The sequence below is a fragment of the Panthera tigris genome, chromosome D2 (genome assembly GCF_018350195.1).
Source record: "Panthera tigris isolate Pti1 chromosome D2, P.tigris_Pti1_mat1.1, whole genome shotgun sequence".
Classification (NCBI taxonomy): Eukaryota; Metazoa; Chordata; class Mammalia; order Carnivora; family Felidae; genus Panthera; species Panthera tigris.
In genome coordinates this window covers 34,345,865-34,368,667 of record NC_056670.1, presented here as the reverse complement: position 1 = coordinate 34,368,667, position 22,803 = coordinate 34,345,865, and the positions used below count along the sequence as shown (strand labels likewise).

At 33.2% G+C, this 22,803-nt stretch overlaps 1 protein-coding gene across 8 annotated transcripts in view; it reads right to left on the bottom strand.

The window, feature by feature from the left end:
• Positions 1–22,803, bottom strand: part of ADK (adenosine kinase) — a 517,527-nt gene that overhangs the window by 161,912 nt on the left and 332,812 nt on the right. For all 8 annotated transcript variants that reach the window (XM_007095644.3, XM_007095645.3, XM_042961034.1 and 5 more), the window contains one exon: positions 4,696–4,866. In XM_007095644.3, the coding sequence (XP_007095706.1) occupies positions 4,696–4,866 (171 nt within the window). The remainder of the gene's footprint in view (positions 1–4,695; positions 4,867–22,803) is intronic.

The window sequence follows — 22,803 nt, the reverse complement described above, 5'->3', positions numbered from 1 at the left end:
ATTAAAGGAAAAAACAAACAATGCCACACTTGTTTTTTATAATCAAATATGGAATCTTATCCTTAACTTTCATCACTCAACTGGTATCTCCAGTTTATTAAAGTTTTCAAAAGTCTCATTTTGACATTCAACTTACTTGATATTTGTTAAAGTATTGCATTATCTGCATTCTCTGCATTTGCATTCTCTGCAAATACAGCTTTATCTGAATAGTTGATAGCTGAGCAAAGCTCAGAGTAAACACTGAAGTGTATCACCAGAAATCTATTTATTTATCAGCAGACTTTTTGAGACTGGTTCAAGAAAACACCAAATATGTCTAATTGCCTCATATCCAATATTTATTTTCCTCGGTGGCTCAGTTGCTTAAGCATTTCGGCTCAGGTCGTGATCTCATGGTTTGTGAATTTGAGCCCTGCATCAGGCTCTCTGCTGTCAGTGCAGAGCCTGCTGCAGATACTCTGTCTTCCTCTCTCTGCTCCTCCCCTGTGCACATGCATACACTCTCTCTCTCAAAAATAAACATAAAAAAAAAGTAAAAATTTATCCAGACACGACTTGTAGCTTGTCATTTTACAACTTCCTCTTCTAGGTAGGGAAAAATGATTCTTTTAATAATCTATACTATATATAGATTATAACAGTATAATGTCTCTACTAGTCTATAAGTCCTAGTCTAACTTTACTAGTTGGTAGCATTAATTATTTAAACAAGGTGGGAAAATATATGTAAGATAAAATTTCACCATTCTATTTTAAGTGTTCAATTCAGTGACCTTAAGTACATTCATAATGCTGTGCAACCATTACCATTTATCCATTTCCAGACCTTTTTTGTTATTTCACATAGAAGCTTTGCAACCATTAAAAATAACTCCCTTGGGGCGCCTGGATGGCTTAGTCGGTTGAGTGTCCAACTTCAGCTCAGGTTGTGATCTCACGGTTCGTGAGTTCAAGCCCCGCATCGGGCTCTGTGCTGACAGCTAGGAGCCTGGAGCCTGCTTTGGATTCTGTCTCTCTCTCTCTCTTGCTCTCTGCCCCTCCCCTGCTTGCACTCTGTTTCCCTCTCTCTCTAAAAAATAAACATTAAAAAAAATTTAAAAAACCCCTCCCAATTCCCCCTTTCCTCCAGTGCCTGACAACCAATATTCTACTGACTCTAGAATTTGACTAAGTACCTCATATAAGTGGAGTCTTTATAGGAAAATCCAGTTGTCTATGTATGGCTTATTTCCCTTGACATAACATTTTCAAGATCTATTCATGTTGTACCACGTATCAGAGTTTCATTTCTTTTTAAGGCTGAATAGTATTCCATTTTATGTATATACCAAATTTTATCTATTCATTTGTTGAGGGACTTTCTGTTTGTTTCCAACTTCTGGCTATTGAGAATAACACTGCCATAAATATTGACATACAAGTACTTGAATCCTTGCTTTCAGGACTTCTGGGTATATACCTATCGGTGGAACTGCTGGATCATATGGTAATAATTCTATGTTTAACATTTTGAGGAACCACCCAATTGTTTTCCGCAGCAGCAGCAGCAGCAGCAGCAGCAGCAGCAGCAGCAGCAGCAGCATTTTACATTCCATTCAGTAATGCAAAAGGGTTCCATTTTCTCCACCTCCTTGGCAATATTTTTTCCCTCTCCATATATTTGAAAATAACCATCCTAATGTGTATCAAGTGGTATCTCATTTTGGTTTTCTCTAATGACTAGTGATGGTGAGTATCTTTTCATGTGCTTAATTAGCCATTTGTATATCTTCTCTGGAGAAGTGTTTATTTAAGTCCTTTGACAATTTATGAATTGAGTTGTTTTCTTGTTGAGATATATATTCTGGATGTTAATCCCTTACCAGATATATCATTGCAAATATTTCCTCTCATTCCATGGGCTTTCACTTTGTTAAAATTTTTTCCAGTTTTTATTTGAATTCCAGTTAGTTAACATACAGTGTAATATAATATTAGTTTCATGTGTACATTATAGTGATTCAGCACTTCAAAGTGGCCTCATACAATGAATTTGGAAGTCGTCTTTCCTTTTCCATTTTTTAGAATAGTTTGAGAAGAATAGGTATTAACTCTTCTTTAAGTATTTGGTGGAATTTGCCTGTGAAGCCATCTGGCCCTGGATTTTTGTTTTTTGGTTGGTTGGTTGGTTGGTTGGTTGGTTATTTATTTATTTATTTATTTATTTATTTATTTATATTACTGATGCAATTTCTTTGCTGGTTACCGGTCTGTTCAAGTTTTCTCTTTCTTCCTGTTTCAGTTTTGGTAGTTTGTACATTTCCAGGAATTTATCCATTTCTTGCAGGTTGTCCAATTATTATTGGCATATAGTTTTTCATCATACTCTAATTGTTTGTATTTCTGTGGTATTGGTTGTTATTTCTCCTCTGTTGTCTGTGATTTTATTTATTTGGGTCCTTTTTATTTTCTTTTTGATAAGTCTGGCTAGAGGTTTATCAATTTTAGTTATTTTTTCAAAGAACCAGATCGTTGATCTGTTCTATTATTATTTTGTTTTAGTTTCTGTATCATTTATTTCTGCTCTAATCTTTATTATTTCCTTCCTTTTGCTGGCTTTAGACTTCACTTTCTTGATACTGTCCTTTGATGCACAAAAGTTTTTAATTTTGATGAAGTCCAATTATTTTGTCTTGTTCTTGCTGAACATTTGGAGACTTTTCTTTTTTTAAGTGAAGGCCATTTTGATATCATCAGCATTTTCTGCAAACCTAATAATCTTGGGCCTCTGTTCTTTTCTATTCTTCTATGTCTATGCCAAACGTTTGGCATTGTTCTCTGGTTCTATAAATGCTTTCCATCTTTTTTTACACGTGTTTAACAAATGTGAGCTCTTATTAAAGAATTTTCTGTGCTCTGCAATGTTTGTTTTTAAGGCTCCTCCCCATTTTCTTCCTAATTATGGTCATTTGATATTATAAAATCAGAACTGAATTTTTGATGGTATTCAATCATCTCAGGTTGTCTTTGATTCTAAAATCTCATTCTTTGCAATGATATTTATTTTTTTAAAAAGTTTAAGAAATTTTTCTTCTTAAAATACAGAGCATATATTTAAAAATTGCCAGTCTCATCTTTCTGACTACAAAGAACTCTGAGTTCAAATATCAATTTCTCCCAAGGATTCTCAACCATACTGATGACCTATTCTTCCATGTTAATTTAAAAGGCCAGATTAACACTTTTCCTAATTACTTCCTTTAATCCTTCAGAAAATAAAATCAGCCATAAAGGAAATGTGAAATGTAGATTTTAACCAAGTGAAACTTCTAGCAGATACACCATTCAAGGCTATTACCACTATTTCTTGCCATTATATCAGTTTGTGAATCATCAAGAATGTAGTAGTTTCCAGGGGCGCCTGGGTGGCTCAGTCGGTTAAGCGGCCGACTTCGGCTCAGGTCATGATCTCATGGTCCGTGAGTTCGAGCCCCTCGTCGGGCTCTGTGCTGATGGCTCAGAGCCTGGAGCCTGTTTCAGATTCTGTATCTCCCTCTCTCTCTGACCCTCCCCCGTTCATGCTCTGTCTCTCTCTGTCTCAAAAATAAATAAACATTAAAAAAAAAAAAGAATGCAGTAGTTCCCTTCAAAGTGTCTTTGAAGATATTCATACCATATCATTTTCTGTAAACCACCAAGGGGATCTCATAAATTATTTCCACATCAAATTTATTTTATTCTACACAGACAACAGTTATCTTATTTAGGTACAAAATCAGTGAATATAATCAAACTACATTACAACTATAGAATTCAAATCCAAATGGACTAGTTAGTACAACATGTTCACTTTACACATAAAAACCTGAGGTTCATGAAAGTTAAGTGATACTGCCCAGGTCACAAGAAGATATACTGAAGGTCTCTCTCTCTCTCTTTTTTCCCCCCTGTTTTATGGATGTTTAAAGTCTACAGGTTAAACAAAATCTGTAAGTACTAAATGAGCAAAAAAACCTATTTTCTACTAATTTAGAATGAAAGAAAGTATAATTTTAGTAAACAAAAGAGCTGTAAAAGTTTAAATTAAACCCCATTTTATCACCTTCAAATACAACATACAAATATTAGCAAAAATAATATTATTAATAAAAATTTAATACAAATTATACCAACATTTACCCATAATCTATTAAATAGACTCACACTTTGAATAAATACTTAAATTCATAAAATATTAATTTTAGGCCAAATGCCCCTTACCTTAATCCATGAAAATTTCAGAGGAAAACATTATTTTACTGGTCAGAAACAAGTAAGTTGATGACCGAAAGGAGTGATGAAAATGATTTTTATCTGGATTGTGGTCATGGCTACATGTCAGGCATGCATTTCAAAAGCTCATACAAATGTACAGTAAAATTTAATTTTACTATATGTAAATTATAAACCTCAATAATCTAACCCATTAAGAGACAATTTTTTATTATGATAGAAATTAATATATACCAGAGGAAATACTAAAAATCCTGAATTACAAACTCAAGACATTTTGGTGTGCAATTTTCAATTCTATTTATGCAAATACTTCAGTTTTTATTGATATATTTCTAAACTTATACACAAACCAAAAAGAGAAAAAAAAGAGAAAAAAACCACCTGCACAAAAACCCAGAAAAACCACCAGGTACTTCTTTTTTTTAAAAAGTAACTCACCGTCTCATTTCCAAAAAGTATGTCAACGTAAGGCATAACTTTCATCAATGATTCCTTGTAGAACTGACTAATAAATGGTGCAGACAGATTCAAAGTAAAAATTCTGTTGTTTTCAGAAGCGTGGTTAGCCACTTTTAATACCGACTCTGGGGAAACTGTAAGAAAAAAGCCCTGGATAAAGAAAAAAAGGAGGGGAAATTAAAAATGTCATCTCCAGAGTCCTTCTCAGTCAGAATAATAGAAATCTATAAAAAATGCAAAAGTCTACATAATACAAACTTTAAACTGCAGTTATAAAATGCAAGGCGGAAAACAGCAACATCTGATTAGAAGAAAAAAAACTATCATATGAGTACAATATGCTTAATATGTGCCATTATGTCAGAGTATAACATATAACTTATTGCATACTAGATTTGTATACTAAATATGGAAAGAATCCTGGGAATCCACATAAGAAAAAAATATTTCAAAGCCCTTATTCAATATAATAATTACATTTAAAATAGAAAAATAGTAATGAAGGCAGATTGGATCCTTGTAGCTTCTTAGAAACAGTTTGGATTCTTATAAGTGACATTATATTTATTAAAAAATAAAATTAGTTTCCTAAGATCATAGCTTGTTAGCTTATGAAACACCTACAGGGTTTTTTTTTTTTAGGAAGATTCTGAATTAGAATTTTCAAGTAATGAGAAAATAATTCAGTAATAACAGAAAAATATTTTAATTAAAAAATATAGTCATGCTTTCTACATAAAAGGAAGTATAAGCACAGACATGGATGCTTACATAGGAAATTGGTTTGAATGATGCACAACTGAGTGAAGGAATACACAAAGAGCAACAGAAGATAAAGTCGGAAAGGCCAGCTGAGTTAAGAACACAAAAGGCCTTCAGTGGCAGGTCAGGAGTCTATTAGATGGCATGGGGACAGATGATGGGTAATGATGTTTTCCTTGAAAGAAAGGAATAACAAGCCTGTACAAAAATTTAAAGGAAAGTTAATCTGGACAACAACAGTTAAGACAAACAGAAAATCGTAAAGGAGAGAACAAGAGGAAGGCAAATGAGGTCAGCAGAAGTGATGACAGAGAAATCCAACAAGGAAAATTTCAAGAAGATACTTTAAGGTAGCCAAAGCTATCAGTGGGTAGAGAAAGAAAGTATGAGCAAAAGTCACTGGATTTGATGATTAAGTGCTTATGGTGTAAAGGTTAAAAAAAAAAAGCTATTAAAGAAAGAATGATAAGAAAGCAGGGGTTAAGGCTATAAATTATTTTGGAAGGTTTATCAATGAAAAGTAATAGATTCATCTGAAACACAGGCAAAATAGGTAAGCAAAATTAATGTCCCCCAGGACAGCTTATATTTGATGGTACTTAGATTCAAATGACCAGAGATAATATCCCTAGTTTGAATAGGTAATAGAAAAGAAAAGAGCAGAAAGACATTTTAGTGGGGGGAAGAAGACTGGAAGAGTTGCTCTTAAAAATAGGGAAAGTTTGAGCATTTTTGCTCTTCAACAAGAAGGATCTATGGGAGAAACAGAAGGATGAAGAAGCAAGATAGGGAGGATGATTAAAAGGAACAAGAAACCAGAGGAAGTAAGGGCAATGGGAACAAGAAGGAAAGAAGAGCTAGCTTGTAAATGGAAGAAATAACCTTGAAAATGTAATGGAAACTTCTTTTAAAATTACAAAAAGGCTACTGAAATACTCAACTACAACTGAAGGACTAACCATTTCCATCATGCAAACTTACAAAAAGGCTACTGAAATACTCAACTACAACTGAAGGACTAACCATTTCCATCATGCAAACTTTAAATACTTTAAAACGAAAAAAACACTTTTCTATTAATTAAAAATTAGAATTTTAAAAGAATATTAAAAAATTAATTTTGAGGCAGGAGTCATGTATACTTGAATTTGAAGGGTTTATTGCCCTGATAAACTCAGAGGTATTGAGAGAATTTTATAGTATAATTGTCTGTTATTAAAGTATTGCTAATGAAATTCTAATAAAAATGTTTCCCTATTATAACATATTTTTATATTATTTAAAAATCCCATTTCATTAATTCTTTACCAATATTCAACTATTCTAAAAGATAACAAATCTTAGTCTTAGGTAACATTGTTTTTTGAATGTTTTCACTTTACTTTTTTAACCAACCACCATGTCACTTGCAATCTATGAACATCCAAGCTGTTTCCTTTGCTATTTTTGTCACTTGGAGAATTAAAATGAACAGTTTATATAGCATCTTGTCTCCATAGTAATATGTATGTACTTGCTTTTTAGTCTTTCATTTAATGAGGAATGTTTAAAGCTAACCCCCCTCCCATTTCTCCCCAAACTGTTCCAGCATGAAATAAAAACCTCCCAGAGCTAGCATTCTGCCAGCTGTGGATTAACCACAGACAGCCATAGAATGGTCTACACAAATAGTAACCTGGTCAAATAATTAGGCTTCTCACCAACTTCAGACTGAAAATTTGATCTGTGCTAAAATACATCTGATTGTAATTTAAGGTACTGAACAGTATGTCCCTGGAGTCTAAATTTGGCCTCATTCCAAAAGTGTGTATGTTGTATGTGTGTTTTACTTTAAAATGCAACACAAGATTATTGTGATGTGGACAATATAACTTACATTTTGTTAATTTTATAAAGAATATACAAAAAACTATCAGTTTGTAAGTGAGGAAAATTCACAATTTAAATTAATTCCATTTTTGAATAGTCTCTTGTTTTACTTTAAGTAAATATTTAGTATTTAAACAATTTAGGATTTGTGTTCTGTTATAGTGCAAAGACTTAAAACTGATGCCAACCATAATTTTTCTTCCTTGATTTATATCCTTTGCTAGGCCATATGTTCTAGACTGTATTATCACCAAATATAAAAACAGTGCCATTATAAAAAAATTTTTTTCAGGTGTCAGATTTGTAATAAAAACAGGCCAATAGTTTATATGGCTAGAGTTTAGAAAAATACTCTGTATAATCAATAAAATCTTATGATTTTTCTAATTAGGCATTTCAGTTTATACAAGTTAATCCTATTACTCTTTGTCCCTATGAGCAACCAAAAGCAAAGCAGATTCTAACACTTAAGAAATCTGATAATATTAATCAGTATTGAGAGTGAAGCAAGACGATTTTATCCATTAAAATGGAAAAGAAAACAGAAGAAACAGGCAGGAGTGAGAGGGATGGCAAAAGACAAAGGTGGAGCCAAAGAATCATTTTAGCATAGCCAAACTTAATGCTTAGAAATCTCAAATACGTGTGACTGAACAGTGTGGGTCCACTAACGCGTGGATTTTTTTGATAAATACAGTATAGTCCTATAAATGTAGTTTCTCTTCCTTATAATTTTCTTTTTTTTTAAGTTTATTTATTTATTTTGAGAGAGAGAGAGAGAGAGAGAGAGAGAGCCAGCAGAGGAGGGGGAGAGACAGAGGGAGAGAGGGGGAATCCAAAGCAGGCTCCATGCTGTCAACACAGAGCCCGAATTGGGGCTCAAACTCACAAACCGTGACATCATGACCCGAACAAAAGTCAAGAGTCAGATGTTCTGAGCCCCCCAAGTGCCCAGTATAATTTTCTTAATGCATTTTCTTTTCTTAGCTTACTTTATTGTAATATATATTAATAGACTGTTTATGTTATAAGTAAGGCTTTTAGTCAACAGTAGTTAACTACTATTAGTTCTTAAGTTTTAGGTGAGTCAAAATCATACACAAATTTTTGACTGTATCGGGGGTTGACACCCCCCAGCTCCTGCGTTCTTCAAGAATCATTTGTACATAAATTTGTCATCCAACTACTCTAAGAATTTCTCTGTGTAGTTTAACTACTACAAAAGAGAGCGTAAGAAATTAAGCTGTTTAATATACTAAAAGATAAGGAAAGGAATTGCTCTTCTTGCTCTTTGCCAGTACATACCTTAATTCAGGACAATCATTTGGGGCTCTTTTTAATTGTCCTTACCTAAGTGCACAAATTTATTTTTATTATTTCCATTAACAATTACCTGAGGAATAGATGTGTGTGTGTGTGTGTGTGTGTGTGCACGTATGCATGTACATTGTAAAATTTAAGGATGTGTAACTCTTGGAAATACAAAAATATTGATTAAAAATGGACTAAAGTTACACAGAGTAACCATGCCTTATAATTATCAATTGTGAATACAGGGAGAAAAAAAGACCCTTTGTTTAGAAAAATACTCTAATCAGAATAGAACAGGGCAGAAATAGATCATATTATTTTGAAACACTCAAAACAATCTATTCGAACCTATCTACATATATATATGCATAAAATTTCAAACACAGTAGTAGTAGTAGTAGTAGTAGTAGTAGTAGTAGATGTAGGTCAGAGTTTGATCTATAAATAATGAGTAAACACTGGATTTTGACTAAAGGTTAAAAACGTGTAATTTAGTTTCCTTTCTTGCAAATACAGAACTATATAAATTCTAGTTTGATCAAAGAGTTTTCTTTTACTTTCTTAAAAAACATAGACAATCTACAATAAAACAGAAGTAAATATCAAACTTCTGGAGTGGGAACGACTGACTTTTGAGCCTAAAAAGAGAAGATTATCTAAAGATTTGCTAGAGAAAAATTAAGACTTTCAGTTGATTCTCTTCCAATCCTTGGAGGGGTTAAAAAAAAAATCAGACAAAAGACCAGGAAAAATGTCTAGAGTAAGTATGACAAAGAGTTAATATCTTTAGTCCATAAAGAAGTTTAAAAATAGATTAAAAATTAAACAAACATTAGGACACCAATAAATATGAGCCAAGAACATCAAAAAGCATTCCATTAAAATAAATATGCTAGTAAATAAATACATAGACAAGTATTCCTCGCTAGCAATTAAAGAAATAACATGGTGAAAAAAGGTTCTTCAATGATGAAGAAAGGTTGGTGAAATTAATATACTAATACTGCTGGTGGAAGGACAACTGACACTGTTTTTCAGAAAATAATTTGAATACACATGAGGAACCATAAACAAATTCATACTTTTTGACCCAATAATTTTATTTATGAGAGTCTACATTATGGAAACAATCCAAAATATGGGAAAATACACATTTATGAACGTATCAGCATACTATTTATTTTACTGAAAACCTGGAAATAATGTAAATGCTTAATGATAGAGGAACAAATAGCCAAGAAAGAATTGGCATATATACCTATGTTAAACCTGGCTGTTGATCATTTAGAATGTGGCTAGTTCAGAAAAAAATGTGGCTAGTAAAATTGGAGACCTGAATTTCAAATTTTATTCAATTTTAATTTAAATGTAAGAAGCCACATGTAGCTAATGAGCATATGCAATGTGGCTAGTCCAACTGTGGAAATTAAATTTTAATTTAATATATTGAAGTTTAGAAATAGAAGCAGTGGAAAATATTTTTCTGCTAAGCAATTTTATTGTTTTGGTAGGGCTACATTTCATTTTGATTATTGACAATTTAGTGACTGAATTGATTGCTGTAAATTTAAGATAGACAACAATTTCAAAGGCTTAGCATGAACAAAAGAATGTCAAAAATATAATAATTTTATATAATTGCATGTTGAAATGAAAGATATTTTAGATATGTTAAGTTAAATAAAATACATTATTAATGTTATTTTTACCTGTTTCTTTCTACATTTTCAATTTGCTCCTAGGAAATTTTCAACTATATGTGACTTGTTCTATTTCCATTGGACAATGCTCCTCCAGAGAATAATATGAAAAAATTTTTAAATTATGATTATGAAAACTAAGTAGAAAAGTGGAAAATGTTTACATCAGATAAATGTTAAATGAAACATAAGACATACAAATAGTGTGTACAAAATATGGTTATAAACTACACTAAATCAAAAGGACAAAACTAGAAGAGAATACACCCACAGTAAAAATGGTTAAATGTGAGCAGAAAAAATTATGGATAATTTTAATACTTTTTTATTTTTCAAATTTTGGTGATGCTGTTCAATTCTCTTCTGATAAAAACTACTTAAAATACAAAATATTTTGTCATTTGAAGTAAATTGCTACACAAACAAGAGTTGTTTATAGATGGTGAGAAGCTTAATTCAATAAATAAGAATGAGTGCAGATAAATAGCTAGAAGTAAGTCCATTTTATTTCTTCAAGTAGATGGCTGGAAAAAGGAAAAAAAAACTAAATATGAGATTAGTGACTTTGGTAAATATAAATCACTATTCATAACAGCAAAAGAGAAAGTAAGAAGGATGTGTGGTAACAGAAAAATATTTAGACAACCAAAAGAGTGCCCCCAACCTAGACTACCAATGATAAGAGAGGGCTCAGAGTCCAGATGCTGTTTCTCAAGACATATACTGTTGTCTGTTCTAAAGAACATATTTAGTCTGTTTTCCATAGCAGGATGGAGGTGCCATAGTAACACTTGTCAGAGAATGAGGTTGAAAGAATGAATAAATGAGAAGTAAAAAAAAAAAAAAAAAAGTGTACACACACACACACACACACACACACACACACCCCAACCACATAGTATGTTTTCTTCTTCTTCAAAGGATCTACATGTTTTATCAATCTCCCAGAGTGTAAAATGTATCTCCTTATAGGGGTGGGAAGATCAAATATAAATTATGACAAAGCACAGTTCCTATGTGCTTTTAAGGAAAATGTTGACTTTGACAACCATTAAGACAATGTGTAAATTGTTTACAATTACAGAGTTATGATGTATACTACTTCCTACCAATGACAGCAGTGGAATCAGTAAAAGAAAAAGCCAGAACAAATACACTAGCAAATACTTGTTAGCACTGACAATGTAATGCTTCAAAGGAACAAAATAATTTACCTAGGTCTTCCTGCCTATGTGGTTCCTTTTGGAAGCTTCAATGAGATCACTCATTCCACATATATTTTAATCTTTTTAGGGATTAGAATACCTGCAATCTTAACTATTCCATGAGCCTAGAAGTTAGCTTTTCTTCTATCTGAAATAATCCCCTGAAAAAGCATGTAATAGGAGGCAGCAAGACATAGTGGAAAGAAGATAGGTTTTAGGGGGACATACATAGGATATTAATCACAGCTTTGCTGAAAGTGAAAGGCAGTGCTAGGCATCCTGCAAGTCCATTTCTAGGGGAAAAGATAAGGAAAATGTGGTAAATGCACGCTATTATATAGAGATTAAAAGCAATAAACTAGAAATATATACATCAGATTGAACAAGCTATATAGTTCATACTTTTATATATTGTGTATATTGTAAACATGCATCTAAAAAATGATACATTTTCAAGGATATAAAGTTCATATCAAACACGTTAGAGATCCCATGGTGAGAAGAGGAATGGGATTAGGGATAAGGAATAATATGAAAAATAAAATAATAAGAGAGGAGACATGTCTAAGCCAAATGAAAATAATCTGACAGGATCCACTCAATTCTCAGCATGAGCGAGTTTAAACAAACCAGTATACTAACTCTACACTCAACATGGGGCTTGAACTCACGATCCTGAGATCAACAAGAGTTGTGTGCTCTACAGGCTAGGCTGGCCAGACACCCCAACAGTATACTTATTTTTAACAGTTTTGTCCATCAGACTATTATTTAACTGTGATTTGGGGTTATCTAACTTCCTGAGGCCTCACTGTTCTCATCTGAAAAATGGGAATAGTAACACCTATCAAGGTCGTTGTAAGAATTAAATGAATGTTTAATACAATGTTCGGCATGTTGTATGTGTTTCACATATATTTTCATTTTATTATTATTATTTCTGTAGTACTATGAAGAACATTAGAAAGTTTTATTTTGTTTTTGCACAAATGGTGAATTCTACCTTATAGCTGTTAGTTACAATGCTAAACAAGAAGTATGCTCTTAAACATCCTTATACAGTTTGGTATTTCCTTTGAAATACAAATACATAAAACAAAATCCATCACTGCCTTTCCAAAAGCTCTGTCTGCCTCCTCTCTTTCCTTGATTTAATCATCCTATATCCTGCTGACAGACTAATCACCCTAATCACTCTTCTTTTCCTAGCAAATTAAATCCAAATGCCTCACACCCCAGCATTCAAAACTCTCCACAAAATACTCCAACTTACACAGTAAACCAGCTGTAACCTCTATTACTCCACAACATATGTCCTTGCTTCAATCATACAGAATGATTTCCTTCTCCTGAAATAAGTCTTCTGAATCTTTATGTTGTTCCCTCTATCTGAAATATCCACTACCTCTACCTGTTTGAATTTTACTCCTTCATCAAGGTCTGTGTAAATCTAAATTTCATCCCAAAGTCTTTGTTCAACAACAGATGTAGTCATTCCTCTTTGAACATCCATAATATATAATATTATGAAATAAATAAGACAATTTTATTTTGTTTATCTTTAAACAACTTACATTTGCCTAGCCTCCCTTGCCCGACTGTAACCTTAAGTGCAAGTATACTTTAAAATATTGGCTCCAGTACAAAGCAGTGTGTATGGTGTACAAATAATTTAAAAATATGTGATTAAATTTTTACTGAGACTCTACCTAGATTCCCATGTAACTGAGATGCTATTTTGAAAAAAAGAAAAGGAAAAAGGACAGCTGCATTTTCATATCCTAAGAGAAGATTATATTCATTTTAGAGTTGGACAACTCTCTAGTTCAGAGGATCTGAAACTTCCTCAGCTCCCAGCACCCTTAAGTTATAAGTGATTTTTTTTTCCCTATGGTGCTCTAAGACATGCCTAACAGTTCTAGTTTCTATTTTTATTTATTTATTTATTATTATTTTTTTTTAACAGGTCCAAATAACCTAATAAGTACTGAGAAGAAACAACTTAATAGCTGGCTTGAGAAAATCATACATATAAATTTAAAAAATACTTTTTACTTCAAAAAAACCGTAAGACTTATTAATGGGATATGATATGGTGCTTATGGGCATTGCACAACTCTTTAAGCCTTGGATTTGAATTGAATAGTGTAATCCTCATTTCCTGTTCTGCACTGATTTTCAGGAGGTACTTGCTGTTTTTTAATCATGGTAACCAATCCCAAAGATAGGATATCATCCCAAAGGAATGTATCGCTATCTAATGTTGAAACTGTGCATTACTCTGAGATAAATATAGTACAGAACTCTTGTGAATTTGCTGCAGTACCCTAGGGTCTCTCAGTGTACAGCTTGGGAACTATGGCTCTAGTTGAAGAAAATAATGTGATAAACATTTTTACTTGAACGAGCTAAAGTCCTTCTTGGGTATGATTCAGAGTATTTAGAAAATGGAAATAATTTACTATGCATGAGACAATAGAAGTAAATCTGAGTATAGGTGGCATTCTGGGGAGCAGAGCTAAGAGGATTTTACGGAGATGGCCCCTGACTAGATGATGGCAGCGGGATATCCTGAAAGTACAACACAGCCAATGAAAACTTGCCTGTGGCTGGGATGCCCCAATAACTTTGGTAATGGTGATACCTAGTCATCAATTTTCATTTGTTTTCTATCCTATGTAATGTTATAATCCCTCTGTCCTAACCTAACCCTTCTATAAAAATTAGCTCTTCACCTTCCAAATATGTGTAAATAATTTTTCATTTTTATGCTCAATAAAGTGTAAATTTAAGAATTATTATTATCTTTGTCCCCAAATCCAATGTTTAATGCCCTATCAATTTTTAACTCTTTAGTAACTCTTCCAACTATGCCATCTTTCTCATTAATACAACATTAGTATGAATTTCCCATTAATATGCCCTCATTACTTTGTAAACACTACTGGAACAGTTTCCTTTCTTTGCTCCAAGACCTTAAATGGCTCATTTCCTAACAAGACATTTAAGCTCTTGACATGGCATTAAAAATCCTCTAAAGTAATCTATCTTTCCTACATTACCTCTGATGATTAATATAGAGGTATTACCTATATTATGGATATATAATATCTGACCACATAGGTTTTCCAGCTAGCCTAAGTAGAAATCCTATACTTTCCTATATACTTTCATTTGCTGGTGATATTTATTCACTCACTAGAATCTGTTCTTTACCTTCCACTTGGTCAACAAAAGCAAGGTTTGTAAGTGTTTTCTGTTGAAGGCCCAAAAGAAAATATTTTAGGTTTGTGGGTCGGATGATTTCTATTGCAACTGTTAAACTCTGCTGTTGTAGCACGAATGCAGTTATAGACAATACATAAAAGAATGAGCATGGCTGTGTTTGAATAAAACTTTATTCACAAGAATAGGCAGTGGGCAAAATCCAGCCCAAGAGACACACTTTGCTTACTCCTGAACTAAAGGAAAAAAAAGAAATATACACTACTAAGTGGAAATGAAAACAACTACTCAGATAAAAAGAATGAAGAGAACATTGACAGGAAATCCAATGTAGGGCAGTAATGAGAGTTAGCTTCCTCTTAATAATAAAGAGCATGAAGAAATTGAAGGTGTATTTAGAGAGAGAATGAAACTATAATTACATTTCCTAACGTCCTATCTTGAAATGAGAACATCTATTTTCTAGCTAGCACCAAGACAACACAATTCACTTACATTTGACTATCACATCCAATTTCCATAGGATACTGTTTTATCTTATTTTAGTTGTTGTTGCTCCCCATCCCTACCCCTCAATCCCCCTCAGTGCTTCTCCCTAGTAGAGGAAGTGGTGGAATGTGTTAATCAAGCTAACAAATGTTTGCAATGACAAGTTTTGAATTTTTAAAAACAAATGATAATTGGGGTGCCTGGCTGGCTCAGGTAGTAGAGCAAGTGACTCTTGATCTTGGGGTTGTGAGTTTAAGTCCCACAATGAGCACAGAGGTTGCTTTTAAAAAAATCATAATCATGATAGAAGTTTGAGGTTTACAAACCAGGCAACTGTAGACTACAATTAAAATATATGGTGGCTTCTTTGATTGTCAAGGTATTACAGAGAGAAGTGCTCTTCTAATTCAAACTTTGGCCTACTTTTTGGCAAATTACTGAAATAAACACTGCTATTCCCACATTTTAAAAAAGCGAGTGGCACAAATGAGCTATGTTTTTTTTGTCTTTATTTTTACGTAGAAGTAAAAACTGGAGTAGTATGTCCCCTTAAAATACAAAAAATAGTAACAGATAATAGAGTAGCATGTGATAGTTAAAGAAGCAACTGGACTAGAAATTCTGGTCTAAGTTTTAGACAGGCTACTTTCAAACATTTGATAAATATATTTAATCTTGATGAGCTTTGGTTTTTTCATTTACAAAAAATAGACAAAAGATTGGGTGGATAATATTCAGAGGCCCTCCATCTCAAAAATAATAGAATTCAGGGATGCCTGGCTGTCTCAGTTGATAGAATATATAACTATTTATTGATCTTGGGGTTGTGAGTTTGAGCCCCACATTGGGTAAAGAGCTTACTTGAAAAAATAAATGAAGGAGGCATTAACAAAAGTAGAACACAGGTTTAAAATTAACTGTTAATTGAGGTGAAATTCATAGAACATAAAATTAACCATTTTAAAGTGAAGAATACAGTGTAATTTAGTACATTAAGAATGTTGTACAACCATCACCTCTAGTTTCAAAACATTTTCATCACGCCAAAAAAGAAACCCTCTACTCATTAAAAATTTGCTCCTAGCCATTGGCAACACTAATCTGTTTTTTGTTTCTATGAATTTACCTATTATGGGTATTTCAAATAAACGGAATCATGCATTATATGATCTTTTATGTCTGGCTTCTTTCACTTAGCATAAAACTTCTCAAGTTCATTCATGTTGTAGTATGTTGTATATTTATTCCTTTTTATGGCTGAGAAATATTCCATTCCAAACACATCTCACAATGTGTTTATCCATCTATCTGGTTAGGGATATTTAGCTTATTTCCATAATTCATTTTTTTCATAATATTATTATTTTTTAAAAAAATTTTTTTTAACGTTTATTTATTTTTGAGACAGAGAGAGACAGAGCATGAATGGGGGAGGGTCAGAGAGAGGGAGACACAGAATCTGAAACAGGCTCCAGGCTCTGAGCTGTCAGCACAGAGCCCGACGCGGGGCTCGAACTCACAGACCGCGAGATCATGACCTTAGCCGAAGTCGGCTGCTTAATTGACTGAGCCACCCAGGCGCCCCCATAATATTTTTAGAAGCAATAAATAATACACATGTACATGTCAAAAGTGCACTTTAAACACAGGCAAGAGCTAAAGAGTTACCTTGAGTTATCTTGCACTCAAGAGTTATCTTGAGACACTAGCTATGAAAACCGTATGACACTGAAAGTTTGCATGTTAAATGAAATATTATTTTTCAGACCATATATTACTTAGACATTGTCTTCTGGCTATTAGTAAGTTATACGATTTGATATAATTTTTAAGATAAGAATGACTAACATGTATTTTTATTACTGATATTAGGACAGTGGTTCTAAAAGTGTAACTCCTGAATCAGCAGCTATAGTATCACTGGTAACTTGGTAAAAATGAAAAATTTAGGTCCCACCCCAGACCTAATGAATCAGAAACTGTGGGTGAGACATAGCAATTTGTTTTCACAAGCCCTCCAGGTGATTTTGACATATGTTAGAAGTATGAAAACCACTGGTCTATAATAATGAAAGGTCCATTCATTATCCTTAAGACCCTATCCAGCATAGAGAAACTAAAAATCTTCATGAAGATGGCAAAAAAGAGACCCACTACAAAATATAAAAACTGTCTGTAGTGAAGGAAAAACAGACTGTGACTTTTTGTTCCAAGAAGTAGCTCTAACATTATCTAGATAAAAAATTAGAATTAATTCTAGATATGTCTCCTGTAGCAAGGGAAGCAAAAACAAAAATAAACTACTGGGGACAACATAAAAATAAAAAACTTCTGCACAGCAATGAAAATAATTAATAAAACTAAAAGGCAGCCTACTTAATAGGAGAAGATATTTGCAAGTGCCGTATCTAATAAAAGGTTAGAATCTAAAATATATAAAGAACTGATACAACTCAACACCAAAAAAACAAACAAATGATGCCATTAAAAAATAGGCAGAAGATATGAACAGACATTTCTCCAAAGAAGACATACAGATGGCCAAGAGACACATGAAAAGATGCTCAACATCACTCATCATCAGGAAAATACAAATCAAAACCACAGTGAGATATCACCTCACACCTGTCAGCATAGCTAAAATCAAAAAGACAAGAAACAACAAGTGTTGACAAGGATGTGGAGAAAAGGGAACCCTCATGCACTCTTGGTGGGAATGCAAACTTGTGTGGCCACTGTGGAAAAGAGTATGGGGGTCCCTCAAAAAATTAAAAATAGAACTACTGTATGATCCAATAATCACAGTACTGGGTATTTGCCCCCCAAATATGAAAAAACTAATTCAAAATGATACATGCACTCTTATGTTTATACCAGCATTATTTAAAATAGGCAAATTATGGAAGCAGCCCAAGTGTCTATTGATAGATGAATGGATAAAGAAGATGTGGTACATATACACAATGGAATATTATTCAGCCATTAAAAAGACTGAAATCTTGCCATTTGCAACAACATGGATGGACGTAAAGAGTATAATGCTAAGCAAAAGAAGTCAGTCGGACAAAGACAAATACCATACGATTTTACTCATATGTGGAATTTCAGAAACAAAACAAACAAACAACGGGGAAAAAAAAGAGACAACCCCCTCCCCCCCAAAAAAAAACAAACCTCAGACTCTTAATTATAGAGAACAAACAGATGGTCACCAGAGGGGAGGAGGTAGGAAATGGGTGAAACAGGTGAAGGGGATTAGGAGTACAGTTATCTTGATGAGCATTGAGTAATATATAGAATTCTGGGATCACTGTATTGTACACCTTGAAACTAATATAACACTCTATGTTAACTATACTGTAATTAAAGTACAAATTTAAAAAATTTTTAAAAAATAGGATTAGTTTGCCTGTAACTATGACATTGGCCTGAACACAGCCATTCTGCTATTATTTGGTTCATATATGGGCATCCAAGTTATCTCCCATGAAACAAGGGTTCTGCAGTTAAAATATTTAAAATTGAACCTCAGGGGGCGCCTGGGTCGCTTAGTCTGTTAAGCGACTGACTCTTAATCTCAGCACAGGTTTTGATCTCACAGTCGTGAGATCAAATCCTGTGTTGGGCTTTGCACTGGGCATGAAGCCTACTTAAAAACAAACAAACAAACAAATAAAATTAAAAAACAAAAAACAAAAAACCTCAGAGCGGTTGCTCTACTTGTCCAAGGTCACGCAACTGATGATTTGAGGAGGCACTAGAATTCCAATCTACTGTCTCATATATCTGCTTACTTGTTTATATACACCCCTGCCATGTTCCATAAATAATAAGACAACTTAAAAAAACAAAAAACTACCAGGGAGAATATAACTCAGATTAGGTTAATTTAGGGGATAAAATGAAATACATAGCACAGGGGTCTTGGATTAACTCTGAATCTGGTTCTAAGTTTCTTGACTGTCAAAGCAAAAAGTAAAACATCCAGTTACCTGACTTTCATTCTTGAAGAGAAAGTAACACTTTTGTATGAGGAACATTTGGTTCTAAAACATACTTCTCATATTATGCTTGACATATTGAACACTGATTGATACAGAAGATTATGTTATCTCTAACAACTTCTCATTAGCAAGTTCAGTCTTTATTGTGCCATTCTTCAGTGAAAGACTATGGCCCTGATATCAAAACAACTCAGTGAAGTTGCAATGCAAGTGGGAGTAAAAAGCCAAGTAAATAGTTCTCTGATATCCAAACATAAAACTTGGGAGTTTTTAGAGAAAAGGATAGACTATCTGTTCCTCAAATAATCCTCTATCATTATCAATTCTCTAAAACAGGATGAGAAAATATTTACAGAGAGTACAATTTGAGGTTGTACTCTCTAAGAGTTTTCTTATTTGGTACATGTTCCATAATACCATGCCACCCACTCTATTACATGAAGAATAATCAATTTATTTGTCATGGAAATCTGCTCAGTGGTAAAATCTTTATGATTTACTATAAGAAATTACATTACTATTCTATAACACAATTTGCTCAAATAGCACTTGCTCAAAGAGATCTTCACCAACAATTCTAGGTAGTACTAGAGTGTACTCAAGTACTCAGTGTACTTGTCATTTTGATTTGGCTTTATTTATTTTTAAACATAGCATTCATCACTACCTAACACTATATTATACATTCACATATTTATTTTATTTATTCTCTGTACTATTGGAATTTAATATCTAGCAGGGCAAGAACATCTGTTTTATTCATTATTGCATCCCCAGAGCAAAGTCTGGCATGTAGTTAGAAAAAAATTTTAAATATTTTTTGAATGAATGAATTTACTTAGACTGGACAGAGGAGCAGAAAAAGAGATGGTATAATGTTAAAACACATTAATAAAAATACCAGGTAGCTGAAGCAATGGTTGCCACCTAAGTCTTATCTCTCTCCAAGACAATACAGAACAAGGATGGAAAAATAATACGAACACCATGTCCTCAGCATAACCTGGTGATAAAAAGAATGCCCAAGAGCAAAATACCTATAATTAAAAAGAGAAAAACCATCAACGTCCATAGTTAGATCTCTTACATTCATGCCTCACCCTGACTCTATCCTAAGGCCCTGTGGAGAGCAAAGGTAGTTTAAGAAAATCTGTTGGGTAAAGAGAAGTTGGTAACTGGGCCTAAAATAATCTACAACTACTGTCAGAAAGATGATATCCATCCTAAACATGAAAAATATGAAACAAGTATCCAAGCAGATCAGAGGAAGACATTAAAAGTACACAAATTTAAAGGAGCATTCTTTGAAATGTACATTTCCGAGGGAGAGTAAAAAGGTACAAAAGCAGCCCCTTTGGCTTGAAGATAAAAAAGAAGGAAATGAAGATAAAAAAAGCAAAGGGGCAATTTTTGCGTTTTGAAAGAGAGCACAAAGTTGGAGAACTCACAATCCTTAACCTATCCCAGAAGAAAAATATACTGAAAACAATTCCTATCCCTCTCCACAAAACAAATCCACTGAAGAATCTGCACTTTGAGGGGCACTTGGGTGGCTCAATTAAGTGTCTGACTCTTGGTTTCGGCTTAGGTCATGATCTCGTGGTTTGTTAATTTGAACCCCACAGTGGGCTCTGAGTTGACAGTGGGAAGCCTGCTTGGGATCTCTCTCTTCCTAGCTCTCTGCCCATCCCCCACCACTTGCTCTCTCTCTCTCTCTCTCTCTCTCTCTCTCACAAAAATAAATAAACTTAAATTTTTTTTTTTACAAATCTGCATTTTGATTCACTGATGGGAGAGCATGTTGTTTTTACTAGGAATCATTTAAAACAATATAATACCACCCCCCTCCACACACACACACACACACACACACACACACACACACGCCCTCCCACACCGAACAAGAGAAAGAGTAGCAGATAGCTAACAAACATCAGAAATGAGAATTAATACATATTAACTGAGGAAAACTCCAAAGGAAAATCAACCCAATACAAAAGAAAGTAACAAGGCAATGCCACAAATGGAATTCAAAATATTCAAACAAACATTTGAAGATATGAAAACCCATCATGAATCTAAAATTCCAAAACCAAGAACAGAAATAAACGAAAACCACAAAAACTGAATGGTCTGAATTCAGCAACAAGAAAGGAAGACAAAGATAAAATCAACTCAGAAATGAAGAATAAACTATAGGGTGCTCAGGGAAGGAGAAATTCAAATGTAATAAGGGACACTGAATAAAGGCAGGAAACTAAAAGAGAATGAAAATGAAAATAATTAGGAGGTAAAAAGTCAGAGAAGAATAATGGAAACAGTAGACAGGGAAGGGAGGAATAATATTTGTTTGAATCCCTCTCTTCTCCCAAAATACAAGGGAACAAAGTTAATATTTAAAACTAATATCCCAGAAAACTTTTTAACAATAAGAATAAGCCTGACAATGAAATGGCCCACTGGGTACCTAGGGAAATAATCCCCAAATGAGCAACCTGTAGATGTATCAGGGTGAAACTATTATATTTCAAGAATAAAAACAAAATCCTCTAGACCTCCAGGTCCAACAACCAAATATTTTATAAAGTCAAAATAATTTGACTGGTATCAGACTTTTCCAAAACCAACATACAAAACAAGGCAACAAATGAGCAGCAAAATTTTAAAAATTCACTGAAAGAGTAAACCAATTATTTTTATATCCAGATGAACTTTCCTTTAAATATTAATACATAGATTTTAGGTAATTCTGTCCCCATGAATTGTTTTGAAGAGTCTATTAGAGGAGGAGTTTTGATATGATGGTAAACATTTAAAAATATATACATGTACATCTATTGCTAAAATAAAAATAGAGACAAGGGTAAAACAGTAACGTACAAATTTTACATGTTGGGAAAGCAGAAATAATGTACGTAAACAAAACTAAAAATGATGGACAGAGAAGGAAACAGAGTAAGATGAAGGGCTGTTATATACACAACAGATGAGAGTTAAAGTATACTAACCCAAACAGAAAAACCAGATGGTAAAAGGTTAAATAAAATAACAGGGGACTTAGAAAAGATCATTTTAAAAAGTGTAAGCATAATGGTAACCACTAAAACAAAAATATAAACTGTCCTCAATAAACATAAACAAAACACTTTTTTAAAATTTAAAACCAAAACTGTGTTTTTCACAAGCAAACTTGATGAGTGAACTGAGTGCTAACACTCAAAAAGTCATTTCTCTTTAAGGACTATAGATGCTCAATGAGCAACAAGTATTATTGTTTCTGGCAAATAGTAGGTGACTAAAAAATGTATATGAAATGAGATGAATCTTTATTTCTGGCCAGATGCTGCCAGCATCCTATTTTTATTTAGAAATGCTGCTCAAAGAAATGCCACACTTTTGCTCTAATCAAATAGAATAGGACCTATCTCATACCATAAAATATTATTGATTCTTCAATATTTATTTAAATGCATTCAATTATTTAAAAGTCAGATATTAAGGAAAACTTATTAAACTATTGAT